The 24,746-nt window shown below is 48.5% G+C and overlaps 1 protein-coding gene across 2 annotated transcripts in view; it reads right to left on the bottom strand.

Moving 5' to 3' along the window:
• CCDC50 (coiled-coil domain containing 50) overlaps window positions 1-24,746 on the bottom strand; it is a 56,255-nt gene that overhangs the window by 5,988 nt on the left and 25,521 nt on the right. The window contains exons 4-11 of one of the 2 annotated variants that reach the window (XM_054038855.1): window positions 22,419-22,509; window positions 16,228-16,345; window positions 9,864-10,787; window positions 7,029-7,144; window positions 6,263-6,307; window positions 5,250-5,354; window positions 2,506-2,585; window positions 1,034-1,143 (exon numbers count right to left, since the gene is read on the bottom strand). In XM_054038855.1, the coding sequence (XP_053894830.1) occupies window positions 1,034-1,143; window positions 2,506-2,585; window positions 5,250-5,354; window positions 6,263-6,307; window positions 7,029-7,144; window positions 9,864-10,787; window positions 16,228-16,345; window positions 22,419-22,509 (1,589 nt within the window). The remainder of the gene's footprint in view (window positions 1-1,033; window positions 1,144-2,505; window positions 2,586-5,249; window positions 5,355-6,262; window positions 6,308-7,028; window positions 7,145-9,863; window positions 10,788-16,227; window positions 16,346-22,418; window positions 22,510-24,746) is intronic. The other variant, XM_054038856.1, reaches the window with a different exon arrangement.

The following is a 24,746-nucleotide window of genomic DNA, read 5'->3' as shown; positions in this document are numbered from 1 at the left end:
TCAGCCTCCATCCCCAAACCCCGCTTCTCCTCCAGCATTTATAATAGTGTTAAATATGGAAAAAAATGTGTTTTTAATTTGTAAGGGGGGGTCACACTCAGAGACTTGCCTTGTGAAAGGGGTCATCAATAGAAACATTTCAGAACCACTGGCATATAGCAGAGTGAGGATGACTGGATCTAAAGCTTTCTTCTAGTTCTTAGCAGCCCTGAGGCTGGTTTAACTGTCTGAGTGTTGGTGCATTCAAAAATTCAGAAGTGGGGAAGGTGGACTATTAGGGTCAGTAAAAGGTTCGGGAAACACCTGGATAGGTCCCCGGAAAAGGCAAACCCTTCAATTGCTCTCAGTCTGCGAATGGCCCACCAGTGAGAACGGCACTAGGCACTGATTCAGCATCTAGTAACCTATATGAAGTGCCCCCAACATCTCCCCTCCCTTTCACATAAGCTAGCCCCACCCCTTCCTCTCCAGCTATGGAAGCTGGAGAATGAAGGGACCCCAGCCTCAAGTGATTTCAGAAAGCACTGTGCTGAGATGCTCTAGTGACAAGGGCTATGGAAAAACCACAGACAGGCCGATGCACGCGGCAAGTCTAGCGCTCTACAGAAAAGCCTCAGCCCGGTCATCCACCAGCCAGACAACTCTTTGAAGGTTTCCTAGTGTGTAGGATTGCTCTGTGTAGCAGGATGAGTCAGCCGAAGCCCATTGCTTTGCTGCCTTCATACCATTCCCTCATCCTGCGCCTTGAGCTAGTCACGCGTGAAAATGAAACTGTCAAACCCTCCTGTTCTTTTCTTTATTGTGTGTTCTCAAGAGGCATAATTTAGCTCTTAGATGTAAGCTCTTTGGGGCAGGGACTCGAGAACAGACGGTTTATGGAGCAGGATCGTGTGTCTGTAGGGTGTGATGTGATATTCTCTCTATCTATCCACACACAGCAGCCACCAGAAAGTAATGTTTTTCAGGCTGGTTATTTGAACTGAGTCACCAATGTGAACGAAGTGCTGAAGCAGTTATGGGCCGCTCTTCTTACCTTTTGGAGAAGACTCAGGTTTAGAAAACTGACGCACGGAGCTAGGCTGGCTTGTAAAACCATGACTGTGATCAAAGTCGTCCAGTTCTGTGACTGACGGTGGCGGCGGCCTGTCAAGAACAGAAAGGAAACAAAGTCAGGAAAAAAATTACAGCAACAATGAAGCACCCAAAATAATACCCCGGAGCACATCCTGCATGTTGGCAGCAAAGGCGTCTGTGCTGTTTGCTCTCCTGGGCTGAACTTTTATTCACAGATTTCATTCACAGATTCCAAGGCCAGAAAGGACCACTGTGATCATCCAGTCTGACCTTCTGCATAGCCCAGGCCAGAGCCCTGCCCCACAATAATGCCTGAGCAGAGCTTTTAGAAAAGCACCCAGTCCTGATTTAAAAATGGCCAGTGATGGAGAATCCACCACAACCCTTGGTAAGTTGTTTCCAATGGTTAATTACTCCAATTGTTAAGTTATGCATTATTTCCAGCCTTTAAGGCTTTTAAATAGTCTCCTTTTAATAGATGTGGTCAGAATTTATTGAATGAAAAATTGTGCCATCTAAAAATAGGCCTTTTCTCACAAACATTTCTCAATGTTCTCCAAATATGTCGCATTTATTTAACTGAACATTTTCATTGGATAATGGTTTCAATGTGTTTTCAGTAAGCGAAACATTTCAATAGAGAAATTCGATAAAAACATACCGTGATAAATTCTGCAGTGAAAATAGGTACATTTTGAACTTTGCAAAGTGAGAACAGGTCTGAAATTCTAATATTTGTATTGATTCCTCCCCCCCACTGACCAGCTCTACCTTTTATTCATTAAAAAAAAAAAAAAAAACTTTATTAGTCTCGTCCCAGTAACAGGGCTTAAAGCCACCAAGTTCAACACTAGCGTTTGACCCCCCCTTGCAGGTGCTGTATCAGTGCGTGGGAAGGTTGTAATATGGGCCCCCAACCACTCAAGCACAATGTGGCGAATCAGTAAGATTTGCCCAGTTGCAATGGATTGTCTGTACTCAGGCAGTTGTCTGACTTCAGTGTGTCTGTGAGTCCGAGAGAGAGAGAGAGAGAGAGAGAGAGGCAGTGCACGTGTCTCCGTTTATTAACGCTGCATAGAGACAACCGTGGTGTCCATTTGATTTCAGACATTCAAAAGCAGCCGCCCAAACTCCTGGAGATATTTAACCCACTCAGAGCCACCTGGCCACTTATCAAGTGCCACTGCCCAAGCTCAGCTGTCTTTGCCACTGTAAGATGGGGACCCTTCAGTGGCTAAATGCCATGGACCCATATAAGCCAACACCAAGGAGCCCCTCACAGGGCCCTGCACCTTCCATCCCTGTTCAGTGTTCAAGCCCCTGCACTCCCCCGCCTCCTGTCATCTCCCAGTATTTGCTCCCTGAGATTCAACCCTTTGATTGTTTCCTCGGCAGATTTGCCCAGTTTTACAGACTGGGCCTGCAGCTCACCGTGCGGGTTTGTCACTCTTGGGTCTCTGAGGTTCAAGCCTTTCTCTTGACCTTGGACGCGCGGATTCGCTTGTGTCACGCTGAGGGGGAGAAGAGAAGAAGGCAGGTCACTGGGGAGCCATATACTTTCCTTACAAAACATGGGCCAGATTGTCCAAAGTAGCCACCTGCGACTGCATGAAAGAAGCCGTGACCACATACACCCATTCAACAGGGAGCAAACTGGGAACTCCAAAACCAGAACCACCGGCTTCTTGAGCCAAGCTCCTTTTGCTGTAAATACAAGGCAGGTTGTTATGTTGTTGGGGCCTGTTACTAGCAGGCGACACAACTGTATGCATTAAGCCAGAGGATGACACACACAGATCCATTGTGCACAGTGAGCCAGAGATCTAGCTGACAGTTTGCATGTGCAAATACATGTCATTTGCACAGGCACATTGGGTCAGGCATATGCAAACGAGTGTCTGCAACAGTGCAAGCCTAACTTTGAAAATCTGGCCAGACAGCGGACAGGCTGACCTAGCTCAGTGGCAGACATGGGCAGACTCACGCTATGCCATTTTTAGTCTCTACAGAACCTGGAGCTACACTACTTCCTACCACCTCCCAGCCCGCCCTTTGCAGAGTTACTTCAAAAGAGGCGTCGATCCCCTGGTTAGGCGACGGTTTCTTTAGAACGGAGACTAGAGGAGCTTGGGTTGTTTAGTCTGACAAAGCGAAGGCTGAGAGGGGATATGATTGCTATCTTTAAATATATTAGAGGGATTAATACAAGGGAGGGAGAAGAATTATTCCAGCTTAGTACTAACGTGGATACCAGAACGAATGGATACAAACTGGCCGTGGGGAAGTTCAGACTTGAAATTAGACGAAGGTTTCTGACCGTCAGAGGGGTGAAATAATGGAACGGCCTTCCGAGGGAAACGGTGGGGGCGACGGACCTGTCTGGTTTTAAGATAAAGTTAGATAAGTTTATGGAGGGAATGGTTTAATGGTAAAACATAGTAGTCAAGGAAAGCCAAGCAATGGTGGGTAAATAGTATAATGACTAACGGGGTCGGGCTGGAGACTCTTGCCTATATGCTCGGGGTCTTACTGATCGCCACATTTGGGGTCGGGAAGGAATTTTCCTCCAGGGCAGATTGGCTGAGCCTCTGGAGGTTTTTCGCCTTCCTCCGCAGCATGGGGCAGGGATCTCTAGCAGGAGGGTCTCAGCCGATTGAAGTCACTAAAACACAGGATTGGGGACTTCAACAGCAGAGTCCAGGGAAGGGTCTTGCGGCCTGCAGCATGCAGGGGGTCAGACCAGATGATCATAATGGTCCCTTCTGACCTCAAAGTCTATGAGTCTATGAGTCTATGAGACGCAGTTGTTCTTCCCTCAGAATGGCCAAAAATGGACCAGGTCTATGGTGCGTTTAATCTATCTCCTTTACCTGGCAGTGGCCAGCACTGACTGTTGCGGGAGGAGGTGACTTTTCAAAGTGCAGGCCACATTTTCATACAGCGACAGTCTCACGGCCACCTCCCCGCCACGTGAGTCATATTACCCATCCCTGGGGCAACTACAGCAAATGCGTAGGTGGAGAAACACCACGAGGAAAAGTACTTAATGCCTCTTCCACTGTCTTTGAAGGCAATTTGGCAGCTGGAAATAAAGAGAAGCCAGCACCATGTGACTAGTTACTTCTCCACGAACCGCTGGTGGTTCACAGATAGCGGGGGAACCTCTGCCACACCTAATTGTCCAATACTTGCACCAAAGGGGGAACGTCCCTCGGACTTCAGCAGAAGATCCGTTTCTGCCAGCTAGCTTGGAAACTCACCACAGTTATAATTCCTCTCCTGCCTAGTCTAACTGCAGTTCCCCTTCTTGTTCGCTGAAATGGCCTCTTCCGAAACGCACGAAGGGAACACCTAAGCTGCGCTTTCAGACCCGCAGCAGCAAGTCTCGGAGCCCAGGTCTAGACTCGGGCTTGCGCTAAAAGCAGCAGTTACAGCTCAGGCACCGAAGCGTAGACCTACCCTAAGCTGCTTGTTCTCAAAGGGCTGCGCCACTGCACGCCTGGCACTGCTACCGCATCTCCCCACCCAAGACTGAGTCACAAATCTGACCCAGCTGGCGTGCAATCGGCAGAGCACCAGGCCACATAACTCCACTCTACTGCCAGCTTCCAGGAGGTTAACCGCAGGAGAGGACGGACTAATTCACGGCCACGCAGACAGCACGTTTCGAATCATATTGTGCTCCACACATCAGTCAACTCTGGTATAACAGGTCCCTCACTTCACTCTGGCTCTTCGCTCTTCAGTCCATATGATCAATGAAACAGAGCCCCATCATCGTTAACGGCTACCGCCCAAAGACGGTGAGCATTACAGCCGTGGCTTGCTGCCGCTGCACACGCCAGAGGAAATCTGCAGGGTTTCAGACACAAGCTGCAGAATTTCTTCAGGGGCTTGGGGCCAAGATGAGATGCTGAGAACCCACAACGTGAGAGGGCTTAAACAGGTGCAGCAGGTCATGGTGCTCAGCACCTTTCAGGATCAAGCCCTTTAACATTTTCCACTCGAGCTACTCTCCTGTTTTAACCCTCCAAGTGCTGGCATCTACAGCCCCTCTTGCAATCAGGACTGACACCACCTCTATCTACCCCACTTCACCTATGCCTCAGCTACCCCATCTGGAAAATGGGCACAAAACCACTTGCTTTGTAGGGGTGTTCTGAGGCCAAGCGTACCTTCCAGTCTTGGTCCTGCCTTTTCTTTTCAAGAGAGGACTTCTCTCGGTCCTTCGTTTTCTTATAAGCCTTCTTTTCCTCCGCCATCAACAGGCGAGCTATCTCCTAACAGAAAAAATACAAGACCCATGTAAGAGAGCTCTGGCTTTATTTTGATTTCAAGCAAATTGAATACTTCCCACTGTGTTTTACAATTACTGCTGTTCTCAGAGGAGCTAGGAATGGTGCTTTTTGCCCACTTCCCATCACGGGCACTTTGATCCCCCATCTGGCTGGCTGCAGAATGATAGCCGCAAAGCCCCTGGGTTTCGAATTCATTGTACATCGTATTAGCTGGCCTCACCATCGCCAGATTGAGCGGGAAGCTGGACAAAACGGCCAAACCTGCTCTTCCAATCCATTGGCTTTATGGGCACGCCAAGGGGCAAAGCGTCGGCAAAGTTAACAAGTGAAGGGTGAAATCCCGACTCCACTGATGTCAATGGCAAAGGTTCCCTTGACTTCGTGGGGGGCTAGGACTTCACCCGAAGCCCTTGCCAGAAAAGAGGCGACACTGCGGTGATGGGGCAGATTATACACTGCATGCATCGCCCATCGCTGTTGGTTTCTGATTTGGTGGCAGGCTAGTCTGAATCAGGACACCCCCTTTCTGCCCTTTGTTTCTTCCCCCCCGCCCCAAAGGTGGGGTTTCTCTGACAGTCATAGAATCATAGAATACCAGGGTTGGAAGGGACCTCAGGAGGTATCTAGTCCAACCCCCTGCTCAAAGCAGGACCAATCCCCCTCAGGGCTACTAGAGTCACTCGTACGTGGCCAGGAGCTGGCAATGGAGGAAAAGGCTGGGCTGCAATCAGGAAATGCAATTTACTGCCCTGAAGTCTTGAGAGAGTAAGAAGAGGTGACAAGCAGACAGTGCCAGAGGGGGGACCTGAGGCAGACAGACATTTCTCATGAACCACCATTCTCAGCCGTTGGGTTCAAATGATTAAACTCTTAGAGGGACAGGGGCTCACCTCATCCTGGGCTACTTGCGCTGCCCTCTTATCAACCTGGTTGGCCTAGAAAAAGAAAAGCAGAACCTGAGAGGCCTCGAGTCAAATCGAACAATAGCAAAAACACGCTGCTCGGGGCCTGCCTAGAATCACACCGCTCTCTGCTCCCCAAGCACGTCAACCCTCCCCGTGTTTGTCTCGCGAGCCAGGTTAAAGTGACCAACTTGGTTTTTAAAACCCTCCAGAGGTTTTGCTCTAGTCCTTCCCCCGCCCACCCCCAGTCACAACTCATCCTGCTCCCCACCCCGTCCAATCCCAGTCTCCTGCATGGCTTTTCCCAGCATCAGCGAGAGAGACTCCTCCTCTGCACCTTCCATCTTCCCATGCTCCCCTCTTGCATCTGTCTACCCCCTCCGCCCTGTTGCTGATCACCCCTTGGCTCTCCGCCCCGCCTGTGCCACCTAAGGTGTGTCTGTCTCGGTCATTCCCAGACTCTGCCCAGTGCTCTGGGAAAGACTGGGTGTGCGTGAAAAAAACGATACAAAATCAAGTTGCATTTACTGAAAACTGCACGAGGTCACTGGTCCAATGCATGGAATAGGACCAAAAGCATTTAGGGACAGATTTTTCAAAGGTATTTAAACACCTAACTCCCATCGCGCCTAAATACCTTTAAAAATCTGGCCCCTTACAGGACAGTTGCCCATTAGCTCTCAACAGCAGCTGACACTGGCCAAGGGGTTAATTCCCTGTCTCTCGTTAGTTAATTGTTGCCGTCTCTGCTCACCAGAAGTTCTTCCTCTTGCAGTTTCCTAGCGATCTCTGCATCATACAGCTCCAGGTCCCTACGGGCCACTCGGGGTTTGGCATAAACAGCTTCTTTCGTCCCCCTCGACTTCAATCCTGCAAAACCAGGAGAGAAATCAAATCTCTCAGCTCCCATGCAGCTCTGAATGGGACCACCCCCACCCCTCCACCTGCAATAGGCTACTTTCCCAGAGGCCCAAACCGGCTCTGCTCAGAAGGTCCAGAGATCCATTACTGGAGACAGCGATGCAGGAAAAGCCTGTCTGAAATGCTGGGCTCTGCAAAACCAGCCTGGGACAGGCTCTCGTGAGATTTCTGGCCATTACTGTCCTGATTGGTTCACAAATTCAGCAAGGACAGCCCTTCTTTTGGAGAGAAAATAATTAAACAAAAACTTCTGAATCTCATACAAGGTTCAGTTCTTGTTCTGGGCAGAAAGTGGGGTCAAACCACCCCTATTTTAGATGGTTTTCACAATGGGACATTTTTAGAGCCAGTCAAGACTCCCTTTGCACCAGGTGTTGGACAGAGAGTGGGAGGAAGCTCAGGGGGTCTCCTCATCCCTGTTGGACCAGATACAAGGATGCTGCACTTTATCAAGGAGAGTCCTATCTTGCTTGCATCTTCAGACGCTGGGCTACAATAGTCTGATCTCAGGATCATCCGGCGAGTGCCTCTCTCTGCATCTGAGATCATCCCTCTCTACCCTCAATTCAGCAATTACAGTCTGCTCCAAATTGAATAATCTCTACCTACCGCCGCAGCGCAGACTCTTCCTACATGGATGGAAGGGATTTTCCGTCCATGTAGGTAATCCACCCCTCCAAGTGACAGTAGCTAGGTCAATGGAAGGATTTTTCCATTAACCCAGCCACATCTACACCAGGGGTTAGGTCGGCGTAGTTACAGCACTCAGGGGCGTGAATTGTACATACCCCTGAGCAATGTTGCTCGACCAATTTAATTTTAAGGCAGACCAGGGCTTAGCCAATCTTTTCCCCCCTCAGAATACAAAGAGGAACGTTTATTTCATTGCTTCCAAGGCCAGAAGGGACCACTGTGATCATCTAGTCTGACCTCCTCGATAACACAGGTCAGAGACCTGCCCCACAATAATTCGTAGAGCAAAGCTTTTAGAAAAAACACCCAGTCTTGATTTAGAAATGGTCAGTGATGGAGAATCCGCCACAACCCTTGCTAAGTAGTTCAGCTGTTAATTACTCGGACTGTTAAAAATTGACATCTTATTTCCAGTCTGAATTTGTCTAGCTTTAACTTCTAGCCATTGGATTACGTCATCCCTGTCTCTGCTGGAGTGAAGAGCCCATTATCAAACATTTGTTCCCTATGTAGATACTTACAGACTGTGACCAAGTTGCCCCTTAACCTTCTCTTTGTTAAGCTAAACAGAGCCAATATAGAAAGACAGCAGTAATTTCCATATTACTCCTGCCCACCTGAAGTAGGAACATCCGGCACAAAGCGCCAGCTATAATTAATGCCCACAGGAAGAGGAGATGAGCTGCTTGGCTATTTTAATCATTGTGCAGTTACTATACATCCAGTGGAATGCTATGCCATGGTCTCCCAGAGGAATGACTGTGACCCTTATTGATACACACCCCTTATTAATAACTTGCATTTCCAAAAAAACAACTTCTGCAGGAGCTTCTAAAAGAACACATGACTCACAACACCCTGCAAGGGGGATACGTTGGATCATCTCCACCTTACGGAGAGGGAAGCTGTAGTGCAGAGCAGTTAGGTGACTACTGCAAGCTCCTACTAAGTCTGGGGCAGAGCTGAAGCTAGACCGCAAGTCTCCAAACTCTTGGCTTTTTTCTTTAGCAATGAGACCATCGTCGCTTCGCTGGTACAAGAGGCGTTCGAGTAGGTGTTTAAATTCTAATGGCATATTTGGATTTTTAAAGTGCACTTAATCCGTGGGCTCTACATGCATGTACAGCAGCACACCACAAAATGAACCAGGAAACACTTCTCTAGAAAAACAAACAAACAGAAATTCTCTCTCTTTGGCAAAACACTAAGAGCTTGCACAACAGCTCCGTACCCCGTGGCTCCCATTTAGGGATCTAAACACACAGCTGGACTTACAAAAACAAGAGCTCCTAAGGGAGGTGGCCAGCAGCCACTGAGGACAGTGGGAAAACTGCTAGGTGCTGAGCGCTTTTGAAAAGCTGTCCCCAAAGAGAGCGCACCCCTCACTCTGGGGCCAGTGTCTGCCCTCGTTTACAACCCCAGTGAACGGAACAGGGTGGCAAGAGCGTGGCTGAGGGCAGAATCTGGCTCATTCAGCTTAGGGTTTGCGTCCCCGGCCTCCACTGTTTTTGTTTTAGTGCCAGGAGACTGCGGAGCCAGTAATTATTGTTATTAGTAAAAGGCTGTTTCCACCAGACAGCGGGAGTAGAGTTCATAGCAATTCCGTTTCACCCGCCCACTAGCATATACCAGAAAGAGTCCGAATATGAATAAGGAGGGTCTTATTAAGGAAGGGAGCCGTCCTGATACAGAGAACAAGAGCCAAGACCATTTTCTATCTCTCTAGGTACTTGGGCAGCTCCGATCACCGTCGTGTCCAAAGAGTCGACGCAGAACTATCTGTATCACACTGGAGCAGTGGAGACCCGGGAACTTTCCAATGGCATTTCTAACACAAGCCTAGGAAACAAACTGGCCGTCTAGACAGATGGGGCCCAGACAGATATTCTAGACAGGGACCTTGAGAAGAACCACGACAACCTGACAAATCAGGCTCACACCCCGCATCCTTCGCCCAACCCCCTTTCTCTGTTACCTGGGTCTCGATGGCGGTCTTTGTCCCTTTCCCAGTTCTCAGCGTGGGGGGAGGGAGACGTTCTTGGCCCGTGTCCTGCTCTTTTATAATCGCTCTCCTCACCCCTCCTGTGATCTTGCCTGTGCAATTCCTCTGCGTCACGGAACCTCACTTCACAAGACCCCCTGGGGGACATGCGGTCTTGGCGGTGGGACCTTTGGTTTTCCGGGTTGGATAACCAGCTGCTGCTGTGGTCCTGAGCTGCCTCCAGATCAAGACTGGGAGGTCGCCTCGCTCTCTCCTTGCTCAGTGGCTTCCTGTCTCTCCGCTGCTGGCTTTTGCTGTGGCCCCAGGCTGCCTGGTCAGTCTCCAGGTCCAGTTGAAGAGCAGGAGGCCTCCGAGGCCTTTCCTGGCTCAATGGCCTTTTTTCTTTTTGCTCCCAGGTGGCACGTCCCACCTCTGTGCCCAGATCAAGGCTGGGAGGTCTCGGAGGCCTCTCCTGGCTCATTGGTTTCCTTTCCTGCCGCTCCCAGCTGCTGCTGTGGTCCCAGGCCTTGCATTCAACTGGTCTGTCCAGATCAAGGCTGGGAGGTCTCCTGGATTTCTCACGGTTCAGTGGCTTCCTTTCCAAGCTGCTGCTGCGGTCCCAGGGCTCAAAGTCAGCTGTCCTGTCCAGGTCAAGGCTGGGAGGTCTCCGAGGCCTCTCCCGGCTGGCTGGTTTCCGCCGCTCCCTGCTACGTTGGTTACCGTCCCTGGTCTTGCTCAGCAGAGGAGAGCTCTGAGACTCCTCGGCGGTGGGATACTCGCATTCAGTGGCATTATCAGAAAGAGCCAGGGAGGCTCTTTGGGATTCTCTCCGTTCACGCACGTGCCTGTCACCACTCCGGGCTCTGCGGGGCCTCGAGTACTCAGAAACCTGCTCCCTGGAGCTACCCCTCAGATGGTCTGAGCGACGAGGGATGGGACAAACAATGAAGCAGGTTAGTGACACACAAGTTAATGCCAGCGAATAGGGGCGAGCTCACGCAGCATGCAATGGCACAAGCGTGACATGGAATTAGCGGAAAAGGCAGCTCCACATGGAAACAGGTAAGATGGGCAGCACAAACATGCAGGGTCAGAATGGAGCCTAAGGTACAGGTGGGCAACTGAGAGTTACACAACACAGTGGGGACCTAATTAAGCAGCTAAACTAGGAGGAGTAAGTGGTGGACGAGGGACTGACGTGTTGCAGGTTTGGTTTGCTATGCACACAGCCATCTGGATCCTCATCTAAAGTCTGAGTGCCTGAAAAAACAAGGCTGGGTAACTCGAGAGATGTGGGGGGGGGGGGCCTCTTGCTGCTGGCTAGGCTGACAAAGAGCATGGGACCAGCCCATTTCACGGTATTTCCTCACTTCCGATTGCTCCTGGACCCAACCAGAACCAGGTTCGCAAAGGGCAGCTTAATGGAGAGGGGTGGAAGGGTGTGGGAGAGGAGAAACGTACTCAGGCCTCCAGAAATGTTTCAGTGTCAGTTCTGAAGAGAGGCTCAGATCGGGTCTCAGGTCTTTCAAAACCCGTTTGCCCAGCCCTAGTTTTAGCCCTAAGATTTCAGTAAAGGGGGAAAAGAAGATCATCACTATGTGTTCTCATGTGGGAGGAATAAAGCTCCATGCTGTGAAATTAAGGCAGCTTGGAGACAGGCCAATTCTACCTTTTTATAAGCTCACCCATTACCATGGTATCCGAGCACCTTGCTTGAAAAGTAAACCGAGACTAACAACCCTCCCTTTGGTGAAGCAGAAAGCAGGAGGTCTGAGGGCCTTAGTTCCCTCATTAGAGAGCTCAAGTCTAGACTCTAAGTATCACTGTGGAAATTGAAAGGCCAGATGGTACTTGACAAAACTTACACACGGAGTTCAGAAAATGGTTCCTGACCTCAGCAATGTAGTTTTAAAAAAAACACATTCCCCTTGGTCGTTTAGCAGATTGGCTTCATCTGAGCTTTCCACGAAGCGGGTGGAAATCCTCTTTGGTTTTGCTTTCACAGTGATAACTAGATACAAATGTTTAACGGTGGGGGAGTTAGACGTGTGCCTGCCCACAATCTTCTGTTCCATTTAATTTCTAAGAAAAGTCACGGGGCAGAGTGAAGTGCTCCATGCAGCAGTACGGTGCAGCATTCAGAGCACAGCCATGAAAAAGAGTTCACACTAAGCAGAGATGACTGTAAGCAGGATTGCAGCACAATGAAACAGCGAGGGACTTTCCTTCTCCATTGTGGACACAGTTTCATAATAGCTAAGAGAGACAAGGTAGCTGAAGTAATCTCTTTTGTTGGGCCAACTTCTGCTGGTGAGAGAGACAAACTTTCAAGCTACTCTGAGCTCTTCTTCAGGTCTGGGAAATGTACTCAGAGGGTATGTCTACACTGCAATGAAATACCTGTGGCTGGCCCGGGTCAGCTGACTTGGGCTTTCAGGGCTTGGGCCGTGGGGCGGTAAAATTGCTGCGTAGATGTTTGGGCTTGGCTCTGAGACCCTAAGCCTGGGCTCCGGCCACCTGTGCTGAATATCTACAAAGCAATTTTTAGCCCCACAGCCCAAACCACACCTGGGCCAGTCACGGCCATGCCCTGAGTCTTTTATTCCAGTGTAGACGTAACCAGTGTCTCACTTTAAATATATCTTTAAATATATTAGAGGGATTAATACAAGGGAGGGAGAAGAATTATTCCAGCTTAGTACTAATGTGGACACGAGAACGAATGGATATAAACTGGCCGTGGGGAAGTTCAGGCTTGAAATTAGACGTAGGTTTCTGACCGTCAGAGGGGTGAAATATTGGAACGGCCTTCCGAGGGAAACGGTGGGGGCAACGGACCTGTCTGGTTTTAAGATTAAGTTAGATAAGTTTATGGAGGGAATGGTTTAATGGTAAAACAGTAGTCAAGGAAAACCAAGCAATGGTAGGTAAATAGTATAATGGCTAACAGGGGTCAGGCTGGAGACTCTTGCCTACATGCTCGGGGTCTTACTGATCACCATATTTGGGGTCGGGAAGGAATTTTCCTCCAGGGCAGATTGGCTGAGCCTCTGGAGGTTTTTCGCCTTCCTCCGCAGCATGGGGCAGGGATCACTAGCAGGAGGGTCTCTGCCGATTGAAGTCACTAAAAACAGGATTGGGGACTTCAACAGCAGAGTCCAGGGAAGGGGTAGGGACGGTTTTATGGCCTGCAGCATGCAGGGGGTCAGACCAGATGATCATAATGGTCCCTTCTGACCTCAAAGTCTATGAGTCTATGAGGTAAATACAAAGCCCAGTTTGCCAGGGCTGAGTAAGTCTGCTGTGAAAAGTGACAGCTGTACGTTTGTTAATAACACTTTTCACAACAGACTTACTAACGAGCAATAAACAAACTACAATGATTTGGACGTGTATATGCGCATATTTATTTGGTTTTCCTAAAGCTAAATTAAGTATTTCAGGAAAAAGCGTGAGAGCGGCCACCAGCAAGAGTTGGTGGCCGCACTCTGAGGCCACCAAATTTTTTCCTGAGCAGCCCTGCTCTATGCTGACGGGAGAGAGCTCGGTTGGCTTAATAACGCCACGTCCGCGACAGGAAGTGCCTATGTCGGCAGGAGAAGCTCTATGGTCGACATAGTGCTGTCCACTCCGGTGCTTAGGGTGGATTATTCACACCCTTGAGCACTGTAAATTATACCAAAGTAATTTGCAGTGTAGACATAGCCTGAGTACCTTTCCCAGACCTGGAGCAGAGCTCTGGGTAAGCTCAAAAGCTTGTCTCTCGCATCAACAGCAGTTGGTCCAATAAAAAAATACCACTTCACCCACCTTGTCTCTCTAATATCCTGCAGCCAACATGGCTACAACGTTGCATAGGATAGCGAAGCTCATTTTAAGGTGGCTCTATTGCACATCGTTTGTGTTCTGTTTTAAGGAAAGCACAATTAAACGGTTACTATCCTATGAAACAAGGAGCCAGTCTTGGGGATCAAAACAACTGGGTCTCTTTAAATCATACTGTTTAGAAAAATCTCTTCAAAGCTATAAGAAATGCAGCCTACTGCAAACCAATCTTGAAAGCAAATCTGCGTGACTTCTATACAGGATATATATTGATTTTAAAAACAACAAAAAAAACCAAGAGCTGAAAGGATGAGTATGGCAGTGTCTGTTAAATGGTGAGTTTTCCTGGACAATTTCAAATGGCGAGTGTTATCTGCAGATGATGGATAGCGGTTTAAAAAAAAAAAAAAAAATGATCTGGATGATTTACTGAACAATGATTAGAAATGAAAGGAAAGCCAGAAAGCCAGGAGTCAGTTTCTGCACAACACTAACTAGTGCCTACAACCCAGCATCACCTATGATTAGTTTAATCTTGTCTGCACAGCTCAGGAAAAAAGCAAAAACAAGCCAACCAGCCACCTCTGACAGGGAGAAGAAAGGGAAGGACGGCATGAAATGCTGAAGCTTGGTTGGGAAAGGATTGTTTCGGTGTGGGTAACTCCGCCATGCCAGACAACCTGAGCAGGAGATTTGGTGTCAGTGAATCTTAGGACAGTTAGCTTCCACCCAACCTGCAGTTACTGTGGTGCCCTGCAGTAGATGTAACATAAGCACTCTTAGGGGTTGGTGCCACTTTATCAAACATTAAGAGACTGGTGAATAGGACAATATTTTCCAAGGCATAGATGCTTCCAGGACAGAATCGCTCTTCTTTTGTATTTCTTTTTCTTTTTAAAAATAGGGATGGTTCTGAACTAGAATCTCAGATCCACACCCACTCTGAATATGGGGGAAGCTTGGATCCAGATCAGAACACTTTGCAGATAGGACCCACAACACGTGAGGATAATACAAACCAATAACAATGGGTCCTTATCACCTGGCACTCAGGTACTTCACAGGTGCCAGAGCAACATGCTAGATGCTCTCGGTGCTTCTAGAGAACCCACTACGGTTAGCTATCTAGTTGCTAAATGCAAGGAGAAAAAAGGCCATTATTACTGGATGATTAAGGACCTTCTACCCTGCCTCTCCCATGGTTGGATCATGTTTCTAGACTGTAGATCATGACAGGTGGAAGAAGTCTGGTGGGAGGGAAATGTCACCATGCCATTTTGCAGCCTCCCTTATGATATCCTGCTCTCCAGGCGCATCACGCATGGTGCTGCATATCTTCTTAGCATACAGGTTCAGAGAATCATAGATCTTTTCCATCTCTAACTTGTGCTATGAAATCTAGCCAATCCTCTCACCCCAGCAAGAGCAAGATTATTCCCCTACAGCATGTCTCCCATTGACTTGCCAAGTCGAATTCTAAAAGCTTCCAGCAGGAGGGGTCCGTCACCACTTTCATTGGGAGAATATTTTGTGTACGGTAGATCTCATCATTCTGATGTTTCCATCTAGTTGCTGCTACGCAGTTTGTGGTATGAACTTTCTGGCCATCCTAAAGCTTATTTCTGACTGAACTTTAACTAAACATTTTACTTGTGAGGGCAGATGAAATATTTAATAATCAGACACAGATCTTAAGGTCATAAATCAGAGGTCTGCTCTTCAACTATGCAATTCCTGAATCAAAAAATGGCAAATCCTTTCCCAACACACATTTTCAGGAGGAAGAACGTCAGAAAGAACCGCCACCAGCAAATAGAGCAATTTTCACGCTGTTCAATAATTAAACACCCTGATTCTCTCCTGACCTGGAGGGAGGATGTGTTTGATCATAAAAGCAGGTCCCCAAGGAAAACAGCCCTGCAGATTACATTCTTTCCATGATTAACAGATGGAGTGATAATCTTGGTGAAGATGTTCTTTCGAGACCCTCCTGTTTTTCAGTAAGTCATACCAGTTGAATATACTGGTTCTAATGCTGGATACATACCTGATAGGAATTCTGTTTGAAAGGCCACTCCATAGACCAGTTATTCGTTACACACTTACACCACTGCGATATTTCAGATGACACCAATCAACAATGGAAACACGATCCTTAAAATTGCAGTGTCTAAATCACCTTAAGCTTTCTTGTTAGTACACTCCACGTTAATAAATTAGACACATATACTGTCTGCCACATATCATCTTTAAGCACAAGCAGGTTTTACACACATACCGTCCCAACCCTATAACCCATTTTAACGGAACATTAAAATAAAAATGGGAACAAGAGCTTTATCTAATCTCCCGGTTTTAGCCTAGGGCCCAATGAGTCAATAACAAAACCCCAATAGATGTCACTGGGTCGTTAAGCAGAGCAGAAGAAATGAATTTAAACCAAAATCCCAGCTCTCCCAGCAGGAGGTCAAACTGGCTAGCTCAGGATCACCGGTACTAGCGTGTGATCCTTGCGCTAGAGAGGAAAGGTTACCTCCGTTCTCTGGGTAGTAACTGTCCTCGTGAGCGGTGTGTCCCTGGGGTTCTGGGTAGTGCTTTTTACTTTTCTTTTCCTCCTGCAGTTCCTTCTGCTGTAGGATGCGGGCAATGTCCTAGAGGTGGAGGAGAGACAGAGTCAGGACATTTCCCGAGAGCACTGGGAATTCTCTCTCTCCTTCACTTATTATCACCAAGGAGACAATAAGTCGTAGCTGTGGACGCCTCTCCTGCTATTAGGATGAACAGAATGCCGTAAGTAACAATCCTTCACATTTCTGAAGGCCCCCATCTAAAGATCCCAATGAGCATCACAGACTGTGATTTCACCCTCGCAACATTCCAGGGATTTAGTTCATTACCCTCAGTTTACACAAGGGAAGACGAAGGCACAGGGAGATCAAACAACAACCTGACCCACATGCTGGCTGGTACACCCCACAGCTCTCTCTTACCAGAGGGAATGAATGAGGGGACTACACGGCTCTGTCCTCCTGTCCTTTGCTTTGGGGACGAGGGATCCTGCAGGTCACCCTCTTCCCCATCAACCCCCCAGTGCACAAATAAGCATGCAAGGAGCACCAGGGAGTGAATCAGCATTGACTGTGATATGGTGTTCTACTCCCCGCTGTAGTTGTGAATATCTGAATGGGTTAATTTTAGCTACTGCTGGCAGTAAGTATAGATTTTATTTTACACGAGGCCAGTTGTAGGTGCACTGGCGGAGTGGTTAAGGCATTTGGCTACAATCCCGGAGGCCATGGGCTCGAGTCTCGCTCGTTCTGACGCTGAAAGGCCACCTCCAATTACAAAATGGGCACCGGCTCCATGGGGACCATGTCACTCCCTTGCGGATAGTCAGCTGTGAAAGTGATGTGCCTTAACCAGTCAGCCTGATGAGCCATTGGTGCAGGGAGTTGACTGTTGTAGGTCTGAGCACCGGGCTGGCAGCCAGGAGTTCTCGAGTCCTATTCCCAGCCCTGATGCAAACTCCCTTGGTAGAGTCAGACAAGACACCGGTGTCTCACTTTTCCCATCTGTAAAAGGTAGTTCCACCTCCTCACATTCAAATCAGCAGGTCTCCAGCCCTAGCCACATACAGATCTTGCAACTGCTCCTCAAACACCCAATGGAAGCAGAGCTCGAAATGGCGATAGGAGGATTGGAACTGCCACACTGGACCAGAGCTGCGGTCCATCAATTCCACTATGCTGCTTGAACAGTGGCCACTGCCTGATGCTTTAGGGGTAGGTGCAAGAAACTCTGAAATAGTCAATCATGGAGTATCCAGCCCAGAGGGGAAGTTTCTTCCTAACCTGTTAATTACTGGTTGCCTTATGCCTTGAAGCGGGAGGGTTTACACATCCAATCAAAACACCTTTTTTTAAATCCTCATATCAAATTTGTCTGGAGATCTTCTCAATAACTATCTGAATGAACGATCCTTTTTTGAATCCTACACTAAGCTCTTGGCTCAGTATCTTCTTGTGGCAGTGAGTTCCACAGGTAAATTATTAATAGTGTAAACTACTATTTCTTGTATTGGGTTTAAATTTGGTGCCTTTCCATTTCACTGAATCCCCTTTATTTTATATTATAAGAATTGCTCCTTAGGAGCACCCGATTCACCTTCTCGATCTACTTTGGGTTGTATATACTTCCACCCATCGCCATAGTATCTGAGTGCCTTCCACCAAACAAAAAAATATCAAGAGCGATACCAAAATCCCTGTCTGATCCTTCTCCCTTCTTCAGGGTCAAGGCTCTGCTTTGGTAGCTAGTTGGGGTTTTTTTTTTCCCTTTCTCTTTTTTTTTTTTTTTTTTGGGGGGGGGGCAGGAAAGGGGTTTGGGAATAGAAGGGGGAGTATTTCCATCCCTACAGCCTTCATCATTGTATAGCCATTTGTCATGCCCCCATCACTTTGGTTATGACCATGGCACCTCCCTCACTGGAGGTTTTTAAGAACAGGTTGGACAAACTCCTGTCAGGGATGGTTTAGAGAATATTTAGTCCTGCCTCAGTGCAGGGGACTGGACTACATCAGCTACTGAGGTTCCTTCCAGTCCTGCGTTTCTATGACTGTATGTGGAAGGTGCGAGGTGCCCGTTCTGATGTTTGAAGGCGATCACCTGCATTGTCCAGCCCCGAAAGCCGGGATGCCCAAAGCAAGGAAGGCGAGACTGAATTTTCAAGCTCCAGGCTTTCAGGATCCACAACGAGGCTATTAAAAATAAAACCCTCTCTCATACCCACCCACGCGGCAGTGCAAAGCACCTTCCTCTTATCTCACTGCTTTTCCTCCCACTAGCATAGTTCTGGGTTGCGTCACTGCCAAATGCGAGTTGTTTATTAGCACCGGGGTTTCCAGAGGCAGGTATGAACTTGCTTCAAACTGGGTGTTAAATACAGGGACTGCTGTACGTCAAGCACAGAAATGCATCAGTGTAACGGCCAAGGGCTGGCGGGAAAGAAACGGGAAAGGGATCTTTAGAAGAAAGGAACAGTGCCTGGTGCAGAGGTGTCAATGCAGCTCACTGGACGGGCAGTAAGACAGCAGGATCTGCCACTTTCCTCACTAGTTTTCCTTCATGATGATTATTGGGAGGGCGAGACTGTAGTGCCTGCGAAGCAACCGGCTGCTTGGGGGCCTGTTCTTTGGGGGACCCCCATATTCTGCAACTCCCAGGGCAGCCTGATTGCGACGGAGGGATCAGGGCTGGGAGAGGAAAGAGGAACTCAGCACTAGATTCTGGTAGCAGGACTGGTGGGAGAAGATGCTGTCTTGGGGCACTGCACATTAAAGGCCAGGACGTGGTGCGCCAAGGCTGATACAAAAGCAGAGGGAACCAATTCAGCTGTCTCCAACTAAACCATGCCTAGAGATAGAGAAAGCTAAAGAAAAATAACATGAGGAATACGTCACGAGGTCCCCCTGGAATCCAGAAAGGCTGAGAATGAACATGGCCAGGCAGGCAGTGCTTATGGTGGGATTCAACATCCCCCATTTTGGAACTGCAGAGAGACGTCCTAACATCCCTGGCACTTGGGCCAAGGCTGCAGACAGCGAGCGGCCATTTTGGCCCCGTGAATCTGCTTTGAACACAGCCGCCCAATGGCACCTGGGACACACCATGATTCAGAACCCCAGATAAGAATGGTTTCTTAGGAGAAAAGCACCAAGGTCCTACTCTCTCCATTCCATGTCCATGTCAGCGGGCAAAGACGCTGATACAGCACCGCAGACCACGGTCTCCCTGGCCTAAATACTCTGCCCTCGTTAGGAGACGCTCCCCCACCTGGAGTGAACCCGATGGGAGAGCTGAGGAGAGAATGGCAGCCTACGGGTTTCTCTGCACGGTGGGTTAGTCCACACCAGAGGGATGGAAATTTCAGTCCACACCAGCGTATCATGTGCCAACTGGCCTGTGGACCCTGCTGGTGTGCAATAAAAGTTCCCTCGTGCAAGTGAACATAGGAGCTACATTAGCACTATGTTAATCTAAACTCCCTAGGTTTTTCTCCATGCCCTAGACTGGAGTTATGAAGCAGCTGAAGGATTTTAGAAATGCCAGTCAGGGAGAGGCAATATGGATTGGTGGCTGAAGCAGGCACAGTGAGTCAGAGGACCTGGCTGTTACTGACTCACTGAGACACCACGGCAAATCCTTTCTCCTCTCTGTCCCCATTTTGCAGATGAAGAAACTGAGGACAACAGCTTCTTCCCAAAAGTGCTGTGAGGATTTTGAAGTGCTAGCAGGAAAGGTGCTACGAAACTGCAAAAGTATTGTGGTTATAAACACTTCTGGTAAACACGCCGGAAACGCTTCTATTTCTGCTGTGGCATTGAAGGAGGTACTACTGGGATTTAAATTCACACGTGGGATTTCCATTATTTCAGGGTTTAAATCAGCCCTTTACGGTAATCTGCATTGTAGGGCAGGTGGAGGCCCCAAGTGGCATTTACAAAAACATCCTTTTGCCTGGTTGAGTTAACAACCACCCCTCCTCTATTGAGTACAGCAAGTCTATAAATAGATCGACTTAAGCATACTACCTATCGGGCTGGGACAGTCCTGGACTTGTAAATCCATATAAGCTGGTTCTTAGAAAGAGGATTTTTGACCAGGTAGGCCAAGTGCTTCATTGCAAAACCCTGTGCGACGGACAGCGGCCATGCCCTTAGCACACAGCCACTGCCATCTGCAGTCATAGGACGCTATCAGCGGGACAGGAGTTACCAGATATACTCAGTCAACAATCCACCCTTGTGTACAGTACGAGCATAAACAGTCTGGCACGGCTCCAGTGACTTTATCCACAAAGTCACAGCACAGGCTGCAACAGAACTACTAACTAAAGCCCCATCCTGCAAGCTGGTCTCCAGGAATGGACCCCTTTTATTAGGGACATAGGATACAGGATATTAAGGGGTCTCCTGGGTCAATGAGTCCAGTCCCCTGCTAATACGGGCAGCACCATCATATAATCCTGTTCCTAAACGTCACTGGGGTTCTACCCATGTAGGTCAGCTTTCAGGATCGGGACCCAAATCTGCACAGGCTAAAGAACTCCACTATGTGGTCTGTGTCTGTGCTTGCTTTGCACACGGGGTTATGCAGTCCAATCACAGAGGGCCCAATTCTGCCACCCTGACCCCTGTTGAGAGGTACCTTTCTCCACAAGGAGCCCCCGTGACCCCAGTGGGATTCCGGTGGAGCCAGAATCCACCGTGTGGAATTCTGAACTCTGCCCAATCCATACTACGGGGACGAGTACCATAAATACACCAATATAAATACATGCAAGGGCACTGCTTATCCAGAACATCTTAATAGGGCTCGGGTCTCTCTCCGTCCCTTTACCCGGAAAAAAGGCAAGAACCCCAGGTTCAAGGACAGGAGCGGTTGACAGGCTAATCCAGTGTTTAGTTAATTTCACCGACGTTCAGGTACCTCCCATGTGCCAGGGAGAGGGGTGGAGGGAAAGTGACAGACTAGAATAAGACGACAATAATACCACCACCACCAAGCTCTTACTGGGCACTTTTCATCCATAAGATTTCAATGTGCTGTACAAAGGAGGCCAGTATTATTATTCCACTTACGATCATTTCATCAGATTGTTAACTGCTGCCCCGACTATGGGCCAGGAGGCACCTGCTGCTTTTAGCTCAGTTCTATTTGTAAAGCCGCGAGGAAGGATGTGGTCTCAGAGAGAGCAGAATACACTGCCCTGGCAAAGCGAAGGGAAGGCTCTGCAGTGCTCCACCCATTGTCCCGCTAGGCAAGTTCACTGCACAAACCCTTTGGTTTGTTAATATCACTTGCTTATTTCCTGAGGGCACGTTCACACCCTCTTCGCTTTTCAGTGCGTGTCTGGGCAGCTGTTGGTCACCTGTTTAGTGTCCTGAGCCGAGATGATTCTTTGGAGTCCAATAAGGCGACAAAAATCAGATTGCCAGCAAGTCTAATTAAAGGGAGAAATTCTGACCTCTGAAGTGCTCCTAGAAACCATGCAGTGGTCAATGCCCTCTGCTAGGTTACAACGCCCCCAAAAAGCAAAAGCCGCTAGCTATCACTTGGCCTTCCTTTAGAGTCTTCATTCCTATTTCCCCGAGTTAGAAGAGAGACCGCACATCTGTTCCTCTGCAGAGGAGAAGCTGTGCCTCAGAGAATCCTTTTAATAAATAAGGGCACTGCTCCCCGGTTGGCAAGGCAGCTTTTCCCTCGCTCTGTGGCTTCCCCGGATAAATAGCCTGGAAGTTGGGCTCAGCAAAACGATTTCAGTCCAAACCCCTTGGAGAGCATGGACCCCTATGGCCAGACTGTGTTTTCTCATCCATTGGCTGCACTGGAAGCTGTGTGCGGACACCACCCCAGCAGGCGCTCCTTAAGGGATTATGCATCAGGCAGGCACAGCACATCCTAGAGTGCAAGGCGACTGACACGGCTCTTGCACACCTTGAGCACAAGGACTGATTATACCCCATTCTTGCACAGGGGCATAAGGGGCTGCATGAATTCCCCTTGCACAGCCTCTCCCCTCCTGCATATCCACACGGAGCTGGGCATAATCCAGCCCCCACCAGGCAAACACACTCTTCAGCATTGGTTTGGCCAATGGCTGGAATATGCCTGACCTGCTTTTATAAAAAACAGCCCCACTTCCCCCGCATCTTGAAGGGTTACCTCGTCTTTCTCCTCTTGTCTGCGCCGTTGTTCTGCTTCAATCACCAATTTCACCTGAATTTCCTGAGCTATCTCGCAGTCCTGCCGTTCTCTGGAAGGCAGAAGGAGGAAGAGGTTACACACTTTGGACATCAGCCAGACTGCAGAGCCAGAGGAGAAAGGTACAATGGACTCCAAGCCCAGCATTATTATTTATTCTTTGTACTACTGTACCACCTGGGACTCCTATCATGCAAGGTGCTGTACAAACACAGAACAAAGATATAGGATGTCGGCTTTTTGGGCCGGGGACTAATTGCAAGACACAAGACAGACAGCCGGAGAGCACTAGGAAACAAGGGACAGCATTGGTTGGCATGAGAGGCAGTGGTCCCCAGCACACCAACGGTCCAATCATCGTCAAGTGTTTTTGCAGGCATCATGGCGAAGGAAAGTTTTGAGGGAGGAGGAGGAGGAAGCGGCTTTGTGGATGTTTGGGGGGGGGCTCCTCCCAAGCAGGAGGGGCTGCAAGGAAGAAAGCATGAAGGCGTTTGAAAATGTAACAGCCGGGCAGCACAGGGCGATCATAGTAGAGCATCGACTGCAAAAGAGAGAGGATAGGCAGGGCAGGGCCTTGAAAGCAACAAGTGGCTTGTTTGCTGCTGTAGAGAATGGGGAGCCAGTGGAGGGGTGACAGGGTGAGAGTTGCAGGTTAGGAAAACGATCTTTGCAGCAGCATTCTGAATGGATGCGAGCGGGACTAGACTGCATTTGTCAAGGCCAGAGAGAAGGATGTCGCAGTAGCGGAGGTGTGAGATGACAAGCACCTGGACAAGACTTTTAGCTGAACGAATGGCTAGAAAAGGTCACATCTTAGAGACGGTGGTGCTGATTCTTTCTGTGTGATTTGGACAGAGCGAGGACCTAGAGTGAGATCAGAGTTGAAGAGGACATTGTGGTTCTGGGCTGAGTGACAAGTGGGGTGGTGGTGCTGGCCACAGAGATCGAGAAAGGAGGCAGCAGAAAGGGTTTGGCAAAGGGGCACAGCGATTGGGGCTCGGTTTTAGGCATGTTCAACTTGAGCTGGCAGCTAGACATCCCCAAAAGGAAGTCAGAGACACAGGCTGAAATTTCAGTTTGGACTGAAGGAGACAAGTCTGCAGTAGACAGGTAGATCTGCATGTTATCAGCACAGAGATGGTAGCTGAATTTGTGTTTGCAGATGAGGTTATCCAGAGATCTGGTGTAGAGGGAGAAGAGAAGGAGATGAAGGACAGAACCTAAATCACTAAGAAAGAATTTTAAACTCTCATCAATTTTCCATTTTTACTGAGGTTTGCATCTCTCTGCATTTCACTCAGCTCAGGCAGCGAGACTAGCTTGATACGATGCACTTGCGTGTCTGGTCACCTTCACTTTCCAGTTCTCCTGCACTAGCAACATTTGAATTCACAACTGAGTGTGTGTGAAACTTTCCTTCTGGAGCTCTCAAATGCAGGTGAGCTCACCCGGCTCCAAGCATGGATCATGGTTTGGTCTTGGGCAAACCTGATCTAAGCAGGGATTTGCAGGCTCAAGTGAATCCCATGCAAAACTGCTGCCCAACAGGCTACAACGGGGGCAGAGGAAGTGTCTCTAACATTCTGGACCAGAACCTCAGGAAACCTCAGAGGACACGGCACGGATCTAGGAAGAATAAACCTAAAGGGTCAGATCCTGAGAGGTACCGAGTGCCTGCAATCCCCCTTGACATCTCTGAGCAGAGCTGAGGGGCTCCATTCACCAATGCCAGGCAATCTCCTAAATGTGAAAAACACCCCTTCCCGCAGATGGCTAAGAGACTGCAGCACCGCTAATCACTTCCCCGAGCATGGGAGGCAAAGTCACTGCCTCTCGACGCACAGCACTGTCTAGAGTGCTTGGCTGTGTGGGAATGAAAAAAAAAAAAAAAAAAAAAAAGACACAAAAGCGTTTTCTTGCTCCTGATGAGAGTCTCTTGGAATGCAATATACTAAGCTGTTTACTAACCACTGAGTTGCACCAATGGGTTATACTTTCTCTTTCATTGTTTGGCTGGTAATAACTGGGAACTTGGATTAATTGCTTGAGGCATGTCTTTTAAAACTTTTAATGTAGTGAAGATGTTTCCATTTTAATTGAAGTGAACTTCAGCCCCCTACAAGTCAAGTGGAAGCAGCAGGTGCCAACACCTCCGGACATCAATTGTCCTTCATCCGCAGATTTTCAGAACAAAGCCCAGTGGTTCTGGCTAATGCTTCCCGGGTCTATACTTCATTTTCACTGCATTACTTTTAAAAATCTGTTTCATGAAAATACTTCTGTTCATAT

The sequence above is a fragment of the Malaclemys terrapin genome, chromosome 9, assembly GCF_027887155.1.
Source record: "Malaclemys terrapin pileata isolate rMalTer1 chromosome 9, rMalTer1.hap1, whole genome shotgun sequence".
NCBI classification, from domain to species: domain Eukaryota; kingdom Metazoa; phylum Chordata; order Testudines; family Emydidae; genus Malaclemys; species Malaclemys terrapin.
This window is presented reverse-complemented; position numbering and strand designations above follow the sequence as displayed.